The sequence below is a fragment of the Pseudochaenichthys georgianus genome, chromosome 16, assembly GCF_902827115.2.
Source record: "Pseudochaenichthys georgianus chromosome 16, fPseGeo1.2, whole genome shotgun sequence".
Lineage (NCBI taxonomy): Eukaryota > Metazoa > Chordata > Actinopteri > Perciformes > Channichthyidae > Pseudochaenichthys > Pseudochaenichthys georgianus.
Window position 1 is genome coordinate 41,363,178 of NC_047518.2, and position 20,426 is coordinate 41,383,603.

A 20,426-nucleotide genomic window follows, 5' to 3' on the forward strand; every position below is an offset into this window, starting at 1 on the left:
CAGTTTTATCTGTGTTTAATTGGAGAAAGTTCTGACACATCCAGTCATTGATTTGTTCAATGCACTTACTCAGTGTTTGAATTGGAGCATAGTCTCCTGGTGAAATGGTTATGTAAATGTGTGTCGCCTGGTATAGCTATGGTAAACTCAACTTTGAATAGGACTTTTTTCCAGCTTTTTAAATTGGGAAAAGATTATTTAAAAAAAAAAAAACTGGAAAAAGGAATAAAGACACATTTGAAAACATGTGTTTGTATAATACATATCCATACAACATATAGAATTATCTATGTAAGTAATTCAGTTGTTAAATGAAAATGAGTGGAGTAAAAAGTTTGATATTTCCCTGAGATACAGTTATAGATTGACAATATTTTAAAATGGATTTATTTGGTTGTAGAAATAACTTAATTGATTTACTTTCTACTTCTACTAAAGTTATTTCTACAACCAAATAAATCCATTTTAAAATATTGTCAATAACGTGAGTTTATGTCGTTAACACGGGATATGTTGCTTCATCATGTTCGTAATAACAAGCACACACTCCTCACATCTCTACATAAGACCAAATGGGCATGTGGAATTGTTTAGAAAGCATCTAAATGGTTCAACTTGCTAATAATTTCAGGCAAAAATAAGAATATAGCATGTGTATCTTATGGAAAACCTTATTTATCATTGAATGTATTGATAAACATCTCCATCTTTCTCATATATTCCTGGAGTGTATGACAATGAGCAGAAACACGCCTGCTCAACATGTGCATTTGCCGAAAAACATGCAGGTTTAGTTTGGTTAGAAATGTAATAATGGTACCATCAGTTTTTTTTTAAAACCTAGCGGATGATTTTAATTATAAAATTCATAATTAAAATAATTGATCAAGCTCAAATTCCCAACATCTGCACATTAGTACAATGTGTAGAAAACACAAGGGTTAGACAACTAAGCAGTTAACATGCACATCTTGTGAACACAAATCGTATTTATTAATGATTTATTGATAAACAGCACCATCTTTTTCATGTATTCCTTGACAAACACTGCCACCTGGTGTCTGAAGAGGCTCACTGCAGCTGGATGTGTCAAAGCTGCACATTGAAACACAGCCCCCCGAGGTCTTTGTAAGAGCAGAAATGAACGTCTGAAGTGATGCAGCCTCTGGGAAGCAGATGAGGAGTTTCTCTCTGGAAACAGTAACACCAGAATCAAGTCTGAATGTTGTATATCAGAGTTCAGGGGAGGGGAGTCTCCTGCTCAGCGTTTCTTCCAGGTGAATTTCCTTCGTGCTCCCTCCTGGCCGGGCTTCTTCCTCTCCTTTACTCTGGGGTCGGGTGTCAGCAGACCAGCTAGAAATGAAAAAGAAAACAAATGAAACAGGATGGGGAAAAGGAGGGGATAATAAGACAAGATTGTCAATATGCTCCACTGTCACAATAACTCTAAAAAACAAATCACCTCTGGCTGGAAGACAACTAACTTCTCCATGGTGTCTCCTTGGTTACCTGGACATTAACACTTGATGTAAATAATATCCTGCTTATATTGTGTTAACAGAAAATTGGCCCTTTAATAGTGTTTTTATTTCAGTTTATAGATTTGTTTCTTTTATCTTCACGGTCATCTGGAGGTTTTTCTTACTCTCTACTGCTGCTTTATTTCTATTTTTAGATATTTCAATTTTAGAATTGTTTATTTCCACTCTTTTAATTTGTTATTATGTGCAATGTCTTGTTTTGTTTTAAGCGGCTGCAACAAAACAAAACCCAAATTGGGATTAATAAAGTACTTATCTTATACATATATCTTTATCTGGGTAGCTTTTGGAAGAATTGGTTTTGATATGTGTGTTTCAATGTTCTGTTGAGCTGCATCTCAGGGTGAACTTCAAGGAGTCCAAAACAGGGACAGCAAAAGTAAAGGAAACCAATTAGAGTACATTTGAACCACCTCTTGACCTACATCGTTTCTGATCTTTAAACGCAGGATCTAGTTTAAACATCACCTTTTTACACAAGTATTCACGTGCGTTATTAAAGGTATTTGTGTCAAATCTGATCAGAAAGTCAGTCGAGGTCAAAAACAATCTCTAAAATCTAGTGCTGTCAAAATTATCGCGTTAACGGCGGCAATTAATTTTTTGAATTAATTGCGTTAAAATATTTAATCAGAATCAAGATAACGGCGTGGTGTTGTTGCAGGAAGTCCCGACGGAGAATACTCTTGCTGTAGTACAGGGCAGAGCCATATAATAGTAATAATATGGCTCTGGTACAGGGGTGCACATAACTAGTACGCAGGTTATGCGGTAATCTGAAATGCGCACCGTCACCTGTGTCACAAAGCGCATTTGCGTACCGACGTACTTGTCGAGCTTTTCCAGAAGGCGGTCAGATCACCGGACGACAGAGTCGGTCTCCGTGTGCACAGACAGGGCTGCTGTTAACGTCGGTCTGTACAACGGAACTGTGCCAAAACTACGCCAACCGGCTGGGGAGGGAGACTCCCCCCTTCACTGGAGAACTGCGCTAAAACAGCTGATCACAACGTTCACACTCTGTGGTCACGAAGTACTCCACTAGCCCCCCCCCCCTCTGCCGACTTTCCTGAAGTACTCCCCCGTTGATAGAAGTCAACACGTAATGAATTAAGACCCCACGGTTTGATGATTGATAGGTGTGTGGGCTGTCTTTCATTTTGACATGCAGAAAAAAAATGTTATAATAAACATAGATACTGTATGTTAAATGGATATATCCGCCTTCTTTCATTTATCTTTCCATTCCCACAACAATATACATAAATAAATGGCATATTTTGGACATAGTTCGAATGGTGATTAATCTGATTAATTAATTTTTAAGCTGTGATTAATCTGATTAAACACTTTAATGGTTTGACAGCCCTACTAAAAACACAAGATGGGAAAATAAGAAGAAAATGAGGTTTCAAACTAATCCTGAGGGGATTTGAACCAGCGCTTTCCGACCCACCTTGCCTCATGGTCTCCACCTGGCCCTCGGACAGGAAGCCGAGCAGGGCGCGGGACACGGCGAGCCGCAGCGCCCCCGCCTGGCTGGAGCGCCCGCCCCCACTCACAGAGCACTCCAGGTCGAAGCGTCCCAACACGTCCACGAACTGAAGCGGGAACATCAGCTGCTCTCTACACATAAAAGAGAGGGAAGGAGGACAACATGACCAGGAGATAATAAAGAAGAGGTGAAAGAGGGGGGGGGGAGTGTGTGTGTGTGCTGAACAGATAGCGGTGTTGGCGGCGCAGGCTTAGCTAATTTAATGTCTGCTTGGATGACTTCTCGACAAGCATAGAGGAAAAGCTTACAATCTCACCTCCACATATTACAGACTTCTGACTCAGCAGGAAAAGGACGTGTGTGTGTGTAAAGAAAGTGAGTTCTGGATGGCGTCTCTGGCTGAATGGCCCGTGGGTGCTGACAAAGTCTATTGTCACCTCTGCTCCGATTACTAGCCCCCTCCTCACCACCAAATCTGGACCTTCTCACACACACACACACACACACACACACACACACACACACACACACACACACACACACACACACACACACACACACACACACACACACACACACACACACACCTGTGTAATTAACTCACTACGAGGACATAAATAAGAAAGCGAGGCGACGCTGCGGAGAGTGAAAAAGCTGCTTTTGAAATGTGTTTTAGGGGAGGTCCGAACGTAAAACTGTTTTTTTAAAAGGTATAAGGACATGATTTTAACAAGATACAGGGATGACATTGTTTAATCATAACTTGGTGTTTACAGTTTGTTTGTTTATTTATTATTTTATCTTTTCGTACGTGTTAGTCAATAGTATTTTTGTTTATGAATTTGATACTGCTTAAGTTTGTACAGTATCATAATTCTCTTGTGTCATTTCAGGAGGCGTGTGGCGCAGTGGGTTGTGCGCTGGGATCAGGGGAGCACAGGTTCGAACCCCCCTGCAGTCAGCATGTCGTTGTGTCCCTGAGACCCCTCACCCCAAAGTGCTCCTGTGGGGATTGCCCACAGCACTGAGTGTGTGAGTCTCTCTGGATAAGAGCGTCTAACAAGTGACATGTAATGATATTTCATTCATATTATTGTTTGTATTATGGTCTTACACGTTCGAAGTGTAAAGAAATCAAATGAAAGATGCTTGAAGGGGAGAAAGTAGACCACGTCTAGCCTTTAAGGAAACAGGAAGTCTGGTAAGTAAACCGTGTTTCCTCGCAGCTCTCGTACCTGTCCTGCTGAACGGGGAAATAATGTACGTAATCTCGGCCGTTGATCACGATGCGCCCGGAGCCGCTGTCTCGAAGAACCACAGAAGAAGTCGACGTCTTCCTCCGCCCTGAAGAGGCAAAGCACAGCTTTACCTGACGTTTCTCATCATATATTATGATGCGAAAAAGTGTGAACTGATTGGAAGTGTGTGAGTTTGACATTTATGGAGGTATTTGTCCGATGTTTTACACAAAAGCCTTGGTTTAGGTACGGGGAGGTAATAAGATAAGAGGTACTTTACTGAGCCCAGATTGGGACATGTTCGCGTTGCAGCAGCATCAAAAACAACAAAGGTATTGCACAGAAGTAGAAATAAACAACACTAGAATGTGAACATCTCAAAATAGAATGAAAGCAGCATTAAAGTAGAACATGTACAGCAGACTGTGAAGATACTAACTCATCTATCCTCCTCTCCTCATCCACCTCCTCCCCATCCACCACCTCCTCCCATCCACCACCTCCTCCTCCTCCACCTCCTCCTCATCCACCTCCTCCCCATCCACCTCCTCCACATCCACCTCCTCCACATCCACCTCCTCCACATCCACCTCCTCCACATCCACCTCCTCCCCATCCACCTCCTCCACCTCCTTTCATCACATCCAGTGCCAGCAGAGTTAATCCAAAGACCTCATCACACCTCCTCTTCATCCCATCTCCTCATCAAATCCAGATCTTCTTCATCATCACCGATGTCTAGACCCCGGGGGGTTCCCTATATGCGCACGGCTGCATTTCCCCCTTCAGATATACCGTTTCAGGATCGGGGTCTAATCGCCGAAGACTTAACATTTATCATATGACATGTGTCAATAAATGTTCTTTAAACAAAATGAAGTCCTGATTGAAATTAAATACCTTGGATTTTTGGACTGACAAAAGTAAATACAAAGAAATCTGTGTCTTTTAAAAAACTATAATTTGCAATTTTACTGTTTTTAAACAAACTAGTAATTGATTCATCGAGAAAATAATTGACAGATGAGATTATAATGAAAATAACGGCTCCATGTTCTTAAAGTTATCAACGTCCCTTATGGTGTCTGAATCTGTTGCGTATGTCTCGCGCTATATGAAAGAAAACCACTCATCATGTAGTCAAATATTTTAATGTAACTGTATTCATAGATGATCCAAACCTCAGTAATTATTGACAGTATAAAAAACATAATTCTTCTACATGAAAAGGAAACACTGAGTACAGAAACCTATGTAAATTACATATGGTGGTCATACATCTCTACACCTGCCGAGTGGAAGGGTATTCATGTCGGTGGTCCACGCAGCATCACTGGGGAAACGGACATCGCATCCATTTATAGTCCAGTCAAAAAAGTCTCTGAGGGGAACCCCAGCAGTTCGTTGAGTGTTTGTCACAGGACGCCCCACACCTCCTCGAAGGCAGAGCACATCTTAGCACAGGTCAGCGCTGCGGAGAGCGGGTAGTTACTGATGGACACCGTCTTCTCCGCGTAGTCCACTTTCACCTAAGGACAGACAGAGAGATCAGTAACGCAGATATTTGATGACTAAAGGGACAGGTCTGGATTTTTTGAAGTGGGGTTGCATGACATGCTTTTCCATGGTCAGTTAATCAGTAGCTAGTTTGGGGAAGTTCCTCACAGAAGCTATCCATTGCTGTGGCCCATCAAAAGTAAGATTAGCCAGAACAATTTAGCCTTGCAGAAAAGGTGGCTGATGGTCTACTGCTCGATCAGTACGTTTTTTTTATTGGGTTATTAAATGGTGAGTCTAAACTAATCAAAGTCACAAAATAACGGACTGATCGAGGTAGCGTTACACCAGAAGCGTCCATGTTCTGATAAGTACAGTTATAGTTTGTTATCAATGGAGTCTGGTGGCTTTGAAGAGAATATAGATAACAGCCCTTAACGTCCGGTTAAAGTGTCTGGCTGCAAAGTAGGCTGTTTAAAATATTCAAAATGTAGCGTACACTTAACCTGATAGTCATGCTTTTAGGTGGCTTAAATGTATTCTGCTGCTGCCCTTTCCACAGCAGTACATAGGTTTGCTTGTGTGATGTTATCTGTTTCACCAAACTGGGGGCATGCTGATCCCCATTTACTGAAGTAATAAACTGATTATGGATAAGTAACTCATTGCAACCCAGCTTCAAAACATCCACTCAGAATACCTTTATTAGTCCCACAGAGCGGAAATGTACGTTGTCCCAGCAGAAAAAGAGCCAAAGACAGCTTAATGTTACGTAGAAGCATGCATAACAAAGTATTAAAATAAAATAAAAAGAAGTTATAATATAATACAAAAATAGAATAAAATAAAGTTACACAAAATACACATCCACGAAGCAGTGAATCCTCCACCGTGCTAACTCTTACCGCTCCGTGTGCGAACGCTCCGATCACCACAGCAGCCGGCCCCTCTGGCACCAGAGTCCGGGGACAGATGGCCTCCTCTCCGGCAGAGAAGGAGGTGGAGATACGAGGGCAGCCGGGAGGAAGGTGGTCCGACACCGGGTTCTTAATCATCCTCAGGAGCCTCTGGGGGCCGTCAGCAGCCCGGACGCTCAGCTTGTGGAGCAGCTGGACTGAGAGACAAGAGGAGGGGAAGAGATTGAGACATGAAGACATAAGATAATTAATAATTAACTCAATGTACAGAGGTGGGAAGTAGTGGAGTACAAATACTCTGTTACTGTTCTTAAGTATACTTTTCTGGTATCAGTACTAGGGGTCGACCGATTATCGGCCAGGCCGATTATCGGGGCCGATATTCATCATTTGACCGATTATCGGTATCGGCCTTTTTTTTATAAAATTGCCGATAACACTTTGGCTCTGATGCGGCCGTTTCTCTGTCTGCAGTCACCACTCTCTGTACACGAGCAATGTCCCGCCCACAGCGCTATCTGATAGGCTATTACTGAAGTGTCAATCAACACTGAAGATTTTCCGGGCGGGAGCCAGCCATAGAGGCGGGACCTTCTCAGATTACAGGCAGGTGCGAAGAACGCAGACACAGACAGAGGCGAGCAGCAGCGCTGAGCGGCAGAGCCATACATGTGTTTCGAAGGTAAATCAGTTGAAAGCCGAATTTCAATAAACATCCCAATCCCCTATGCTGAAGTTGCAAAAACAGCACGATCTATTGATCCAATTCTATCAGCTTCCCAGTTACACAGGGACGCGGGAAGTCAGTCAGCGTGCAGCGTCTCGCAGCGGAACTGTGGTGCGGGGGGGGCTCGCAGTTTTTCAGGTTGATATGTGAAGCTCATGAGCTAGCCAACATGTATCTAGCAAATGTTTAGCAAAATATTAGAAGTGAGGCTACTAGTCTAACGTTAGGTCTACTGTAATAGCCTCACTTTTAATAGTTTGCAAAACATTAGCTAGCACTAGTGTTTTGCAGTTGCTAGCAGCTTATTGGGATGTTATGCTAGACAGACAGGCATTGGTTTGATATAATAAATTAAGCATGTCAGCCTGCTGCCCCACTTCTTGTCTCTCTCTAACTCATTGCAGATGGCTGCACTAAAGAAAAGGGCACAGAGAGGAAACCAGTTGTAAGATGTTTAAAAGTTCATTAAACATAATATAGGCTATGCTTAAATGCATGTCAAAGAAGTTGAGTTGAGTTGTGTTGGAGTTTGTGTTATTCTACATTTTGACACTATAGATTTTCTGATTTTACTGCAAATGTATATCGGTTCCAAATATCGGTTATCGGTCTCCTTGATTACTAATAATCGGTATCGGCCTTGAAAAAGCCATATCGGTCGATCCCTAATCAGTACTTTACTCAACTACTTGACTTGCCTTGACTTATTTGACTTTAACTATATATTTATTTGTTGTTCCTTTATTTAATTTATTTTCTCTTCACTATATATGTAAAGCGTCTTTGAGCACCTGTAAAAGCGCTAACAAATTAAATCTATTACTATTGTTATTACTTATTTTTCTGACGACTTTTTACTTCTTACATTTCTAACACAAATACCTGTACTTTCTTCATTTTCCAAACAGCTGGTTCCTTTAGTCTGAATGTGTGTTTGGTGCGTGATCATTATTCTTTAGAGTCATTGCGTGCCTATTGATTTGAACTAGAGCCGGGACTCGATTAAAAAAATGTATCTAATTAATTAGAGGCTTTGTAATTAATTAATCGAAATTAATCGCATTTTTAATCAAATATACATATCTGACCTGAGAACAGTGAGAAGCAATTTTCACATGGATTTTACTCCAGGTGGTCGACAGTCGAGTGCAGTCCAGTGAGCCAGGGAGGTGGTTATTTTCTCAGACGTGGACTTACTTACCCTGAAACCAGTCATCTGGTTGAGTGTGGGTTGGGTCAGGTGGGTGTGGTTCCTTGCACTCGGAGTCGGGCTAACTGCTACATGCTAGCTGCTACATGCTTTGCATTTAGGTGATACTTTAGGCTTGATGTGCTGCGGTGATATGCAAATTCCTTTTTGCATAATTTGCACACAGCCGTGCTCTTGTCGACGCTTCCGTCCGTCCGTTTTTTAAAACAACATTTCCCATCCACGGGGCCGACCAAAGCGGCCTCATCAGCTTGTTCGTTCATGTTTGACTATTGTTCACCGTGGTTTGTTGTTGTTTGAAGTCCCATGCTGAAGTCATGAACGTTAGTTGGTGCTCCAGTATAATCGGTACGCCTGAAACTCATCCAGTGAGAAACGTTCCGCTGTGCAAAAATAAGTGCGATTAAAATGCGTTAATTTTGTTAACGCGTTAATTTTTGTATAATTAATTAATCTTAATTAACGCGTTAAAGTCCCGGCCCTAATTTGAACACGATCCGTGTATCCATCACTTCCTGGTCTTCTCTAAAGAAGAGGGACCAATGGAAACGTTGTCATTGTTCAGCATGGAAACATTCATTAGCTAACAACGACATTATTGTTCTATTAATATAAAGGGAGGTCAGGTACTCTTTAAAGCAGCTACTAGCTATGGGTACTCTTTAAAACAGCTGCTAGTTATGGGTACTTTTTACTGAAGTACATTTCAAAGCCTCTTTACTTTGACTTGAGTAAAGAAGTTTAGTCAGTACTTCTACTTTTACTAGAGTATTTTTAAACACGAGTATCTGTACTTCTACTTGAGTAAAGGATGCGTGTACTTTTTGGGTCATATTTACATATTAGATATATGTATGTGTATGTATGTATGTATGTATGTATGTGTGTCTGTAAAAGTTATTGTGCAAACAGTGTGTATTTATACAGAGAAAGCTACTTACCCATGAGGCCACAGAAGCGAGTGAAGGTCCTGGGGATGCGGGTCTGTGGGTTGATCTCTATCAAGGCGTTCTTCTCTGTGTGGATGTAAACCTGCAGCAGACCCGCCCTGTTCAGAGGACTGTCCATCAACATGAGCAGGGACTGGAAACAAGAGACATTCAGTTATTAAAAACAGCTCTACAACAGATGTCACACATACGCTATAATAGCCACATTCATGGTTTTCGCAGCTTGAATAAAAAAAAAAAAACATCACAGCTACGACTATTATTTTTCAACTTGTATTCAGTAAGACACTAAAACCAAATCCCATAAACTTCTGAAACTATTGGACGAATACTGAGAGTAAAATTGGACTTCTACCACTACTAAATATCGCTTCAAAGAGCTGATATGGATTGAAAACAGACAATTGTATTATATTGAAACTATACTATATTGGTGCATCTCTCTCTGTATGACTGACTGTTTTTAAATCGTTTTTGGTCATTGGCTTATCATTCTTATCTTGTCTTTTGAAGCACTTGGTAACTTCGTTTTAAAAGTGCTGTATAAATACAATTCATTATCAATGTTATCGTCATCTTACGCAGCTTTCAAGGTTCATACACTTTTTCACCAATGCTTCTCCATGACCTTTACCTCATTTTCCATGACCAAAAACATTACTCTCTCAGCGGTACCACTGAACATGGCTTATTTGAACATGGAGCAGGAAAATAAGGTCTGACATATGTTGTGCTGATCTAAAACAAATCCAATAGTAGGCTTACTAGCTTCTCCACGCTAAAGCAACTCAAATCTCTCACCAGCTAAACACCTCAACAGTTAAATGCCATTTTACGTTTCATTACTATACGATACAGTATTTATTATCATTATAGTATTACTATTTCGGCGATTAGATAAAATATAAATTATATTTGATGCAACTTTAGTTACATTTCCATGATTTTCCAGGTTTTTAATGACCGTAAGAACCCTGAGTTTTATATAGAAGTATCAGTAGAATAGGCCATGATTGAACACATCAATCATGCATAACTACATTCTAGTATTCTTAAGGGGTTCTCTGCTCAAATTGTAAATACAGTCAGTGATACAAAAATACAAAATTCAAAAGGAACAAGTGGAGAATACAGATGTGCAGTGTAATGATGAGTGCTTACCTGGTGTGTGATGTCTGGCCTGATATGTCCTGGATTTCTTCCACTTTTGACAATGATATTTTTGTGTTGGTCACAGTTTAGCAGCTCAAAGGTTTTTCCAACCTGGGAGAAAAAACAAAACAGGTTTTCATTATAGCAGTGAGCCTCAGTTTAAAGGTATATGATGTCACTTCCACTTGTAGCAGGTCTGATCACAACACACGCACACACTCACACCAACACACACACCTTCACTGTCTCTAACGACGCTCCCTCCAGGATGACCACCAGCCTCCTGTCCGCCATGCGGTCGTGCAAACTGCGGAGATGTTTGGCTGGTTTTGGCTCATATTCGTCCAAATGTTCCAGACCACGCTTCTTCTCGTTAGGAGCCGCCATGATGCCGGGTTCAGAGTGTCGCGCGATGTGTGCGTCACGGCAAGAGTGCGCGTTCACGAGTGGGTGCAAAATACACATTTCGGATTCACATGCAACACTTTCTACGTAGAAAAGTAATTTATATATATTTATATATTTTGTAATAACTCATTCGACGAAATAAATTGTCTTTTTAATATTTGTGTTGTGCAATTTTGTGTACATACATTTAAATTGACCAAAAGAAAACCAACATTTCCAAATTATGGATAATTATATTACACTTATCTTGTGTAGGTAAGAACATCGAAAAGTTGAAAAATAAATACATATCTGATTATTGCTGTTAATTAATTGTTATGCTATGTCCCCAAAATGTGATTTGTGTTTCTTGTTCTTTTGAATGTCTGTATGGCGTTGCTTTTGTCGGGACCCCCTTGAAAACTAGCTGGTGCATCTCAAGCATAGGATCTCAAGGGGTTTATCCTAATAAATACATTTCAAACATTTGACTTCTCAATAAAAGTGAACAAAATTACCGGTGGTTCTTATGAGACATTTAGCACTGTAGTATTTAGTTACAGTGAAAAGGAAAAGAAAGACAAATTAAACACACCTACATTTTTTTTAATACGTATTTTAGGTTATACCTTTATCACTTCCCTTATTTGGTTTATTTAATTGAAAGAAACGACATATAACTACACTAAAGTATCTTTAAAATAAAATACTAATACAAAATAATAAATACAATAATAATAAATTAATAATAATACAAAAATGACAACAAATGTTAATAAAAAACGTAAAATAAATGAATAAACACAATTAATACTTTTTTAAATGAATACTTAAAATAATAAACTAATAATAATGTAAAAATAATAATTATACAAATACAAAAAAGACAATAAAAATGACAATAAAGAAAACAAAAATTGATTGTAGCTTTACTACATATTTAGTTCTATAAAAATACAATAACATTTGATCTTATGCATTAAAGTGTGTCCTCGATGGTTTCCGTGTGCGCGCATGTTCGCCATCGCCATCATCGTCACGTCACTTATGTGTGCCGGATGTTCCTCTACAACGTGTTGAAGGAATACTCACGTGTGTGTTTTTACCTTACACTGTACACTCAATAATTGGATCAAAAAGGAACATATTCAGCGGTGAGTATGAGGGAAAGTGTAGTTGAGTATATTAGGGAACATTACTGCGGTCTGTGTTTATAACCGAGGTCTAAATGATGTTTTGTGAACACGAGGTGCGACGTTTAGTCCACTAACGCTAATGTGTGTCTAAACTGCTTTTTCTGTCGTTAACATGTCACTGCTGAAGTGCAAGAGCATTTTAATGTGTGTAATATTATATTTAATGTAGCTGTGTTGCCTGCAATGTCATTTTTGATGCATATGAAATATTATAACTAGTGAAAATGTGCATCTTTGGCAGAGGAGGGAGAAGTACTCAGATCTTGTACTTGAGTAAAAGTAGAAGTACTCAGATCTTGTTCTTGAGTACAAGTAGAAGTACTCAGATCTTGTTCTTGAGTACAAGTAGAAGTACTCAGATCTTGTTCTTGAGTAAAAGTAGAAGTACTCAGATCTTGTACTTGAGTAAAAGTAGAAGTACTCAGATCTTGTACTTGAGTAAAAGTAGAAGTACTCAGATCTTGTTCTTGAGTACAAGTAGAAGTACTCAGATCTTGTACTTGAGTAAAAGTAGAAGTACCAGAGTGTAGGAATACGTGTTACAGTACAAGTCCTGCAGTCAAAATGTTCCTCAAGTAAAAGTAGAAAAGTATTCTCATCAAAATATAGTTAAAGTAGTCATCGTGCAGACTGGTCCATTTCAGAATAATATATATGATATGTTTTATAATGATTGATCATTAAAGTGTTCTCAAAGCTGGTTTGAATGACTTTGTATACTGCAGGGTAGCTTGTGGATTTACTCCAGGAGGAACTAAAGTCTGATTTAACACCTGATTATTGATAAAGGTAGTGGAGTAAAAGTACACTATTTACCTCTGAATTGTAGTGGGGTAGAAGTACAAAGTCAGTACATACTGAAGTGAAGTACATGTACCTAATTTGTGCTTGAGTACAGTACCTGAGTAAATCTACTTGGTTACTTCCCACCTCTGCATATGCAATACCATAGTTGGTTAAAATGTGTGTCTTTGGTAAACTGAGTAACGTTAATATGCTCATAATATCGAAGTCGGCCTCATTGCAAAAAGAATGATGCTCTTATATGAGCTCCATTATAATGTTGTCAACGTAGAGCCAATTATTACTATGTTCTTAATTGAAGACAATATGTGTTAAACTGAGATTTAGATTTAAAGTCTTGACCTGTAAATTCACATTGTTGTAGTGTCTAGTCTAGTTAGATTAGCATGGAGGAAAATCCCCTAAACAACCCCCCCATGTGTGCGTAGGAATATTTAACATCTTTGCAGTTGTCTATGCGTGCCACAGACCGACGCTTCTCTCCATGTTCAACGGCCGCACTGTAGGATTGGAATATGAAACGTTACTTTCTTCTTGATTTCAGATCGTCAGTGTCATTTGGAGTCATGGGTCGTAAATTGGATCCCACCACCCACGTGAAGAAAGGGCCGGGGAGGAAATCCAGGAAGCAGAAAGGAGCGGAGATAGAGTTGGCCAGTTTCATACCTGAGGGTGATTACCAGCTGATGATAAAGATGGATAACGTTTAACTTCAACTGCTTTATCTTAATGACTGCATCGCTATGTTTCTAAAAGTGTTTCATTTCTGTTTGCAGAGGAAGCAACAGCGAAACGTCTGTCAAGCAGAAGCAGGAAGAGGTATGAGCAGTGTGTCCACCAGGCCAGGGCTGAGAGGGTGTCCACCCCGAATTGAGCCGTCCCTTATAGATACTATCTCTTTGCGTATTAGTGATGGGGATTCCGGCTCTTGTTAGTGAGCCGGATCATTCGGTTCGGCTCACTAAGAAGAGCCGGCTCTTTCGGCTCCCAAACGGCTCGTCACGTTACCACAGTTTACCACGGAGCCTCAGTTTCGCCGCTGCGAGGCTCCGGCGCTCGCAGTTCACGCTTGTGCTCCACTAGCACCCCCCGTCAAGGCTCACCGGCAGTACACTTCCCGTCACAGGAACACGCTTTGCTGGCGGCGAAAAGAATCCCAGCAGACTCCTTTGCCCCTCCAGCAGAGGGACGTCCTTTTTCCTTTTCGTCATTTCAAGCTATAAAAACTCTCGATCTTCTCTCGAATTATTAATTTTCTTGGACGCCCTCGGCTCGAGTTCAGGGCGCTCCGAGCGGAAACGCTGGGGATGAGATGGACTTATTCTGCACATTAAATAACTTAAGTTGTTTCTAATTCCTGTTGTCTTTTCACAGAGCGGCAAAACGAGTCCTGAGTAAGAAAGCAACGAAAGATGCTGCTAAGGAGAAACCAAAGAAAGGTAAGCACACCAGTCTCTGTGCACGTGACTGTGACTTGAACTAGTGTTGCTAAAGTGAGTACATCACAGCAAAAATCCACGGTGTTCATCGTCCGTTACCTTTCCCCTGAAGGATTCACTGATGAGAACAGTGAATGGTTGACACCAGCTAAGAGGAAGCGCAAACTGGAAGAAGCTGAAAGTGGGGATGACAGCGATGAACACTGGGAGAACGAGGAAGATCTGGAGATGGAGGATGAGGAGGAGGATCAGACAAAGAAAGGAGTAAAAGAACAAGGAAAGAAGAAGAAGACTGCCAAAGCAGAAATCAAAGAAGGAGAAGAAAAGGAGGATGATGATGATGAAGAAATGGTTGACGACTACGGAGCACCTGATGGCAGTGAAGCAGAAAGTGATGGAGAGGTATGTGATGTAGTTCTGACACATGTTCTTGTATTTTTCTTTATTTATGACTGAAAATTCGGCCGTCATTTCTAAATAAATGTCCAAATGTTATCATTGCAGTCCCTGATTTGACTTCACTGTTAATGTATTAAAACAAAGCTCCTGGTTGTTGTGGAGTGCATTAAAGTGCTCCATGGTCCATGTGGTACATTATACAGTGATGCCTCCCGCTTTTTTAACGCTGATTTGGGTGACTTGTGTAATTCGTGGAGAACCGAAGACTTTTCGTTTTGGGGGGGGGGGTCCGTCTGTCCATCCGACTGACGGACAACTTTATTTAAAAAAAATCTTCCTGGGGGAGCAATGCCCCCGGACCCCCCAAGAGGAGGTGAGGCCCCCCCCACTTAAATCATGTTCACATGGATAGGATACTAAAAACATTTGCACACATCTTGGGTCCATATCTTTCTGTTTTTGTGGTCATGCCACACCGTGCACATGCATGCATGCATGCATGCATGCGCGAGTCATGGTACGATATCGGCTTGTTCTTTGCACAGCATGAAAGAAAGGCCAAATGAATGGGCTGCGATTTTAGTTTTTTTTAAGCAGAGGTTGAGTTCAATTATTTGTACGACCCTCGGAGGATGTTGTAAAAATATAAAGGAAAAAGGTTCCCCTCCCCTGCTGTAAATAATAATACAAACCCTTGATTTGTAACTTAACATCTCTGTCTCCTATTGATCAGAGTATATTGTAAAGAATAGCAGGTAATTGAAGCATTATAGCGCAGGCCTTTGTCAGATGGTATATTACGCCGTTTGTTTTTCTGCTTCGAATAGTTCTCTCTTTTTTCCCCCTGTGTTTGCATCCCTGATCATAGATGGTATGAATGACTAACAACGTTCCTTGTTTTGTTTACTTTTAGCTCCTTCCCATCGAGCGCGCAGCAAAGAAAGCACAACAGCTGAAGGAAGCCTTGGATCTGGATAGCGACGACGATAGTGACGACGATGATGCTAAAAAGAAAAAGAAATCCGATTCTGATGAGGAGGAAGACACGGTACAAGCCAACATGGATGAGATGGACGCATTCAAGCTGCCCGGGGCAGAGGAGAGTGCGAAAGAAGGTGAGCGGCTTTCCAAAAAAGTCTTTGTCTTTCACATCAAATTTGTTTAAGCAAGAAGTCTAAATCGTGTCTGTTTCTGAAGGCATCCTGCCTCTGGACCTGAAGACCATCCATCAGAGGATAAAGGACAACATCGAAGTGCTCTGTAACTTCACAAAGCAGAGAGAAGAGGGCAAAGAGAGGGCCGAGTACCTCTCTCTCCTGAAGAAGGATCTGTGTACTTACTACAGCTACAACCACTTCCTCCTCGAGAAGTTAATGGACATCTTCCCCCTTTCAGAGGTGGGTCATTGTTGCCACTCAGGTCCTACCGAACAGAGCACATTGTGATGTTGTTTGTATCATGATTATAACAGAATAATGTACACAATTACAAGACTTTGAATATGTTTTGAGTTCTGTAAAAAAATGCGAATACACTGATTTTTTAAATTTTGATTTATCAATCTGTGTTTCTTTTCTCGCTCACAGCTGGTTGATTTCCTCGAGGCGAATGAAATCCACAGACCTGTCACTATCCGCACCAACACACTGAAGACCAGGAGGAGGGATCTGGCCCAGGTCAGTGCTCGGAGTGGGAGAGGGGGATTAAACGGCTAGTTTCTTGCAATTGAACTTATTAAAAAGCATGAATAAAGTAGTCATTTATTTATTTTGTACACGCTGTAACTGCATTATATGTAAAGAAATGTAACATAACAATACAACTTTAAAAAATGCAGTTGGCAGAACCAACAATGTGACATTTCAGAGCATTTTTTTTATTGTCAACTCATCAAAGACTTCACTTTTATTGTCTCGTCTCAAGTGCTGCCTTCAAGCGCTCATATGTTTAACATAACTTGTGTTCGTGTTTAGGCCCTGATCAACAGAGGAGTGAACCTTGACCCTTTGGGGAAATGGTCTAAAGTGGGTTTGGTCATCTACGACTCCTCAGTACCCGTCGGTAAGTCTCAGCATCAACAGTCTGACTCAAACCATTAAGGATCTTTGAGTGGAGCTTTAACTGTGACTCTCCCTGTGTTTTATGAAAGGTGCGACCCCGGAGTATCTGTCCGGTCAGTACATGCTGCAAGGAGCCTCCAGCTTCCTGCCCGTCATGGCGCTCTCTCCTCAGGAGGGGGAGTTAGTGCTGGACATGAGCTCAGCCCCCGGAGGGAAGACCACTTATATCGGTAAGATGTGCTGACATTTAAATACACACTTATGAAACTGTATAATGTTGACTAGAGATGATTATTCTCATTATAGATTCATCTACGGATCCGTTTCTGTTGATTTTCAGAATGTTTTGTTGCTAAAATATCTCAAAGTGGTGTGAAATGTCCATTATCATTTTCCATAGCCCAACATGTCATATTTAAAATCCTTATTTAATCCAACCAGCAGTCTTACATCCAAGAATATTTAGTTTACAATCATGTATGAAGAAGAAAAGCAAAACAATGATTATATTTGAGCTGATATCAATGATGGTGCACTTGCTAAAAGTAAATGCTGAAACAACTGTTGAATGTCACACTAGTGGACTCAGCTGTAATGTAGAGCAATGCAAATGAGGGTTTTTAACGATATATGTGAATGTTCCCCCCTCAGCTCAGCTGATGAGAAACACGGGGACGATCGTGGCGAATGACGCCAACGCTGACAGACTGAAGAGTGTGGTGGGGAACATCCACCGTCTGGGCGTCACCAACACGGTGGTCTGCAACTACGATGGGAGGCAGTTCCCAAAGGTAACGTTAATACAGAGTTAACGATTCAGATTTGTACAGACGGTGCATGTTTTGTTTCTGTCCGATTCGGTCCTATGTTAACAAATGTATGAATGTTTTTTTCTGGCGAGTGCTTTCTCCCAGAAATCAAATATTAAATTGTAAAAAAAAAACTAATTTTTTCAGACCAATGTGGGTTTTTCTTAGCTTTCGATTTGTGAATAAAGTCATCAGCCAATCATGTTTAGAGGATTATATAAAACCCCTGGACATATACGCTGCATACATCTCTTTACCAGAGAGAACTCAAACTCAGCCAGAGCGTTTTGTTATAAAAAAACTCATTAAAATAGTTTAGAGTATTCAGTGCAATTACATTTGATTTATTGAACAAGTGTTGGAACTACATGTTTACTCCTCATGCCCCCCGTGTGTAGAGGCCTTGATACTACAGTTCTCGGCAGTATTCTGACTCACTGATTTGATTTGTTTCCTGCAGGTGATGGGTGGATTTGACCGAGTGCTGCTCGATGCTCCGTGCTCAGGCACCGGAGTCATCGCTAAAGATCCGGCTGTGAAGACCAGCAAGGTGAAACAACATTCACTGTTCACACATACGGTCATACAGATCCTTACTGTAGGTTTTAAATGGTGTTTAATACTTGTTCCCACCCTGTTATTCCCTGACAGGATGAAGGTGACATCCAGCGCTCTGCTCACCTACAGAAGGAACTGCTTCTGTCCGCCATCGACTCCGTCAACGCCGAGTCCTCTACGGGAGGATATGTAGTCTACTGCACTTGCTCCATTATGGTATGTGTTCTGCTTGAAGGATCTTTTTTTAAACTTCCACACATTCCCTTTGTTAGCTTCCCTATATTTATGTATGAGATTTCTCCATCTAGATGCATTTTTCTGTTGCACAAGTAAACCACTGCAATCCTACTGTATATGCAGATAATACATTCTTAGGTTCATACATTTTGTGTGAGTTGTTGGCAGAATCATTTGGATACTGATCAAAATGTCTTCTCCCAGGTGGAGGAGAATGAATGGGTGGTGGACTACGCTTTAAAGAAAAGGAACGTCAAATTAGTTCCCTGCGGACTTGACTTTGGCAAGGAAGGCTTCACCAGGTAAAGGAGATAACCAATGAGCTGAGTTATTGAAGGCAAATACTCTCAAAATCTCTAACCCTTACTTTATTTGTTCAGGTTTAAGGAACGTAGATTCCATCCAACTCTGAAACTGTCTCGCCGATTTTACCCTCATACCCACAACATGGATGGGTTTTTTGTGGCAAAGTTTAAGAAATTCTCCAATGTAGTTCCAACTACACCAGTAGTAAAAGGTAACGCTCTATCCAACTATCACATGCCAACTTTAACCATGTTAGTTAACCTGTTTAACATATACTCATCCTGTGTTGTTTTGTAGAAGAAGAGGAAAATGTAGAGGCTCCTGAGGCGACAGTGGTTACAGAATCTCCTGAAAAGAAACCCGCCAAAAGTGACAAGAAAAAGAAGATCGTCCCCGGAAAGGCAGTCGGCTTGAAGGGAAAACCCCAAACCAACGGGACAGCGGCCAAGAAAAAGACGATCGTCCCCGGAAAGGCAGGCGGCTTGAAGGGAAAACCCCAAACCAACGGGACAGCGGCAAAGGCAAGGCAGGCAATGGTGAAGCCAAAGGGCAAAAAGGACTCGCCTGCGGGACCAACAAAGGCAAAGAAAGCCAAGATGGATGGAGAGACTGTGAAAGGGGCCATGGCCAAGAAACCTGCAGCGAAAACAGCTGATGAATCTAAAGCATCAACGGCTGACAAACAGAAGAAATCACCCATGAAGGAGAAGAAAAGGATGGGAAAGAATAAATTCAGAAAGCTACAGAGCCTGTTGAAAAATGAAATAGAGTGATGCTGTGTACAGCGGGATGAATTTAACTAGATTATGTAGGAGCTTTCTAGAGCTACTTAACGGACCCAGATTTCTTCAGATAAACGGTGTTTTATTACAGTGTGTCGATACGTGTATGTGTCAGTCTGATATTATTTGTAATACCTGTGTACAAATGGATTAGACTAGTTGGCGTAAATTGGGTCCTCCCTTTTTATTGTGTTCAAGAATACTCATGTTTGTCTGTTGATTTAATTGCAGGGTGGGATTACTTCCATACATCTGTGAAACATAATAAATCTTTTAAGATATCTTTCTCATCACTTGTTTGATTTGTCTTCCTTTTAATTGTTTACGCCAACTTTTTCAAGCCAGCTATAAATAAACCCTTTTCAAATTGTAGATTTCACTCCTTTTCCTTTGGTTACATAAGACATTTACCTTACTTACTACTAACTAATTTATGTTTTATCATTAGTGTAGTTTCAAATCTCTACCAAATAAATGAATGTCTTTCTCTCATTGAACTTATGACTGACAATATATCTTGAATTTGAGTTCTGACTAATTTCAGATATTGAAAAATAACTATTAAATCTATACAATTTAAGTGTTTATAAGTCTTATTGTAGCATGTTGAATATTAGGTCCTAAGTTGTCATAATTAAATTGCAGAAATATTCCTAAACTTAAACTTATATACCAATATACCAGCAATATACCAGCTTGTGTTAAAGAAATGTGGTTATATA

The 20,426-nt window shown here is 40.6% G+C and overlaps 3 protein-coding genes across 3 annotated transcripts; 1 reads left to right on the top strand and 2 right to left on the bottom strand.

Moving 5' to 3' along the window:
• Positions 1–971: 971 nt before the first annotated feature.
• Positions 972–4,709, bottom strand: mrps9 (mitochondrial ribosomal protein S9). Its single transcript, XM_034102738.2, has 3 exons — positions 4,272–4,709; positions 2,998–3,167; positions 972–1,353 (listed from the first exon to the last, which is right to left on the bottom strand). Exons 1-3 carry the CDS (start codon positions 4,472–4,474, stop codon positions 1,262–1,264), a joined length of 465 nt encoding a protein of 154 aa, XP_033958629.1. The 5' UTR covers positions 4,475–4,709; the 3' UTR covers positions 972–1,261.
• A 700-nt stretch (positions 4,710–5,409) lies between these two features.
• emg1 (EMG1 N1-specific pseudouridine methyltransferase) lies at positions 5,410–11,160 on the bottom strand. The gene is made up of 5 exons (XM_034102845.2): positions 10,965–11,160; positions 10,737–10,838; positions 9,567–9,708; positions 6,677–6,885; positions 5,410–5,803 (listed from the first exon to the last, which is right to left on the bottom strand). Exons 1-5 carry the CDS (start codon positions 11,112–11,114, stop codon positions 5,690–5,692), a joined length of 717 nt encoding a protein of 238 aa, XP_033958736.1. The 5' UTR covers positions 11,115–11,160; the 3' UTR covers positions 5,410–5,689.
• Positions 11,161–12,149: 989 nt separating this feature from the next.
• nop2 (NOP2 nucleolar protein homolog (yeast)) lies at positions 12,150–19,997 on the top strand. Its single transcript, XM_034103131.1, has 16 exons — positions 12,150–12,268; positions 13,659–13,786; positions 13,891–13,933; positions 14,489–14,553; positions 14,666–14,955; positions 15,866–16,067; positions 16,150–16,349; positions 16,539–16,628; positions 16,926–17,013; positions 17,102–17,242; positions 17,664–17,803; positions 18,282–18,371; positions 18,473–18,595; positions 18,821–18,918; positions 18,997–19,133; positions 19,220–19,997. The coding sequence occupies exons 2-16, from the start codon at positions 13,681–13,683 to the stop codon at positions 19,693–19,695; spliced, it is 2,289 nt and encodes a 762-aa protein (XP_033959022.1). The 5' UTR covers positions 12,150–12,268; positions 13,659–13,680; the 3' UTR covers positions 19,696–19,997.
• Positions 19,998–20,426: the final 429 nt, after the last annotated feature.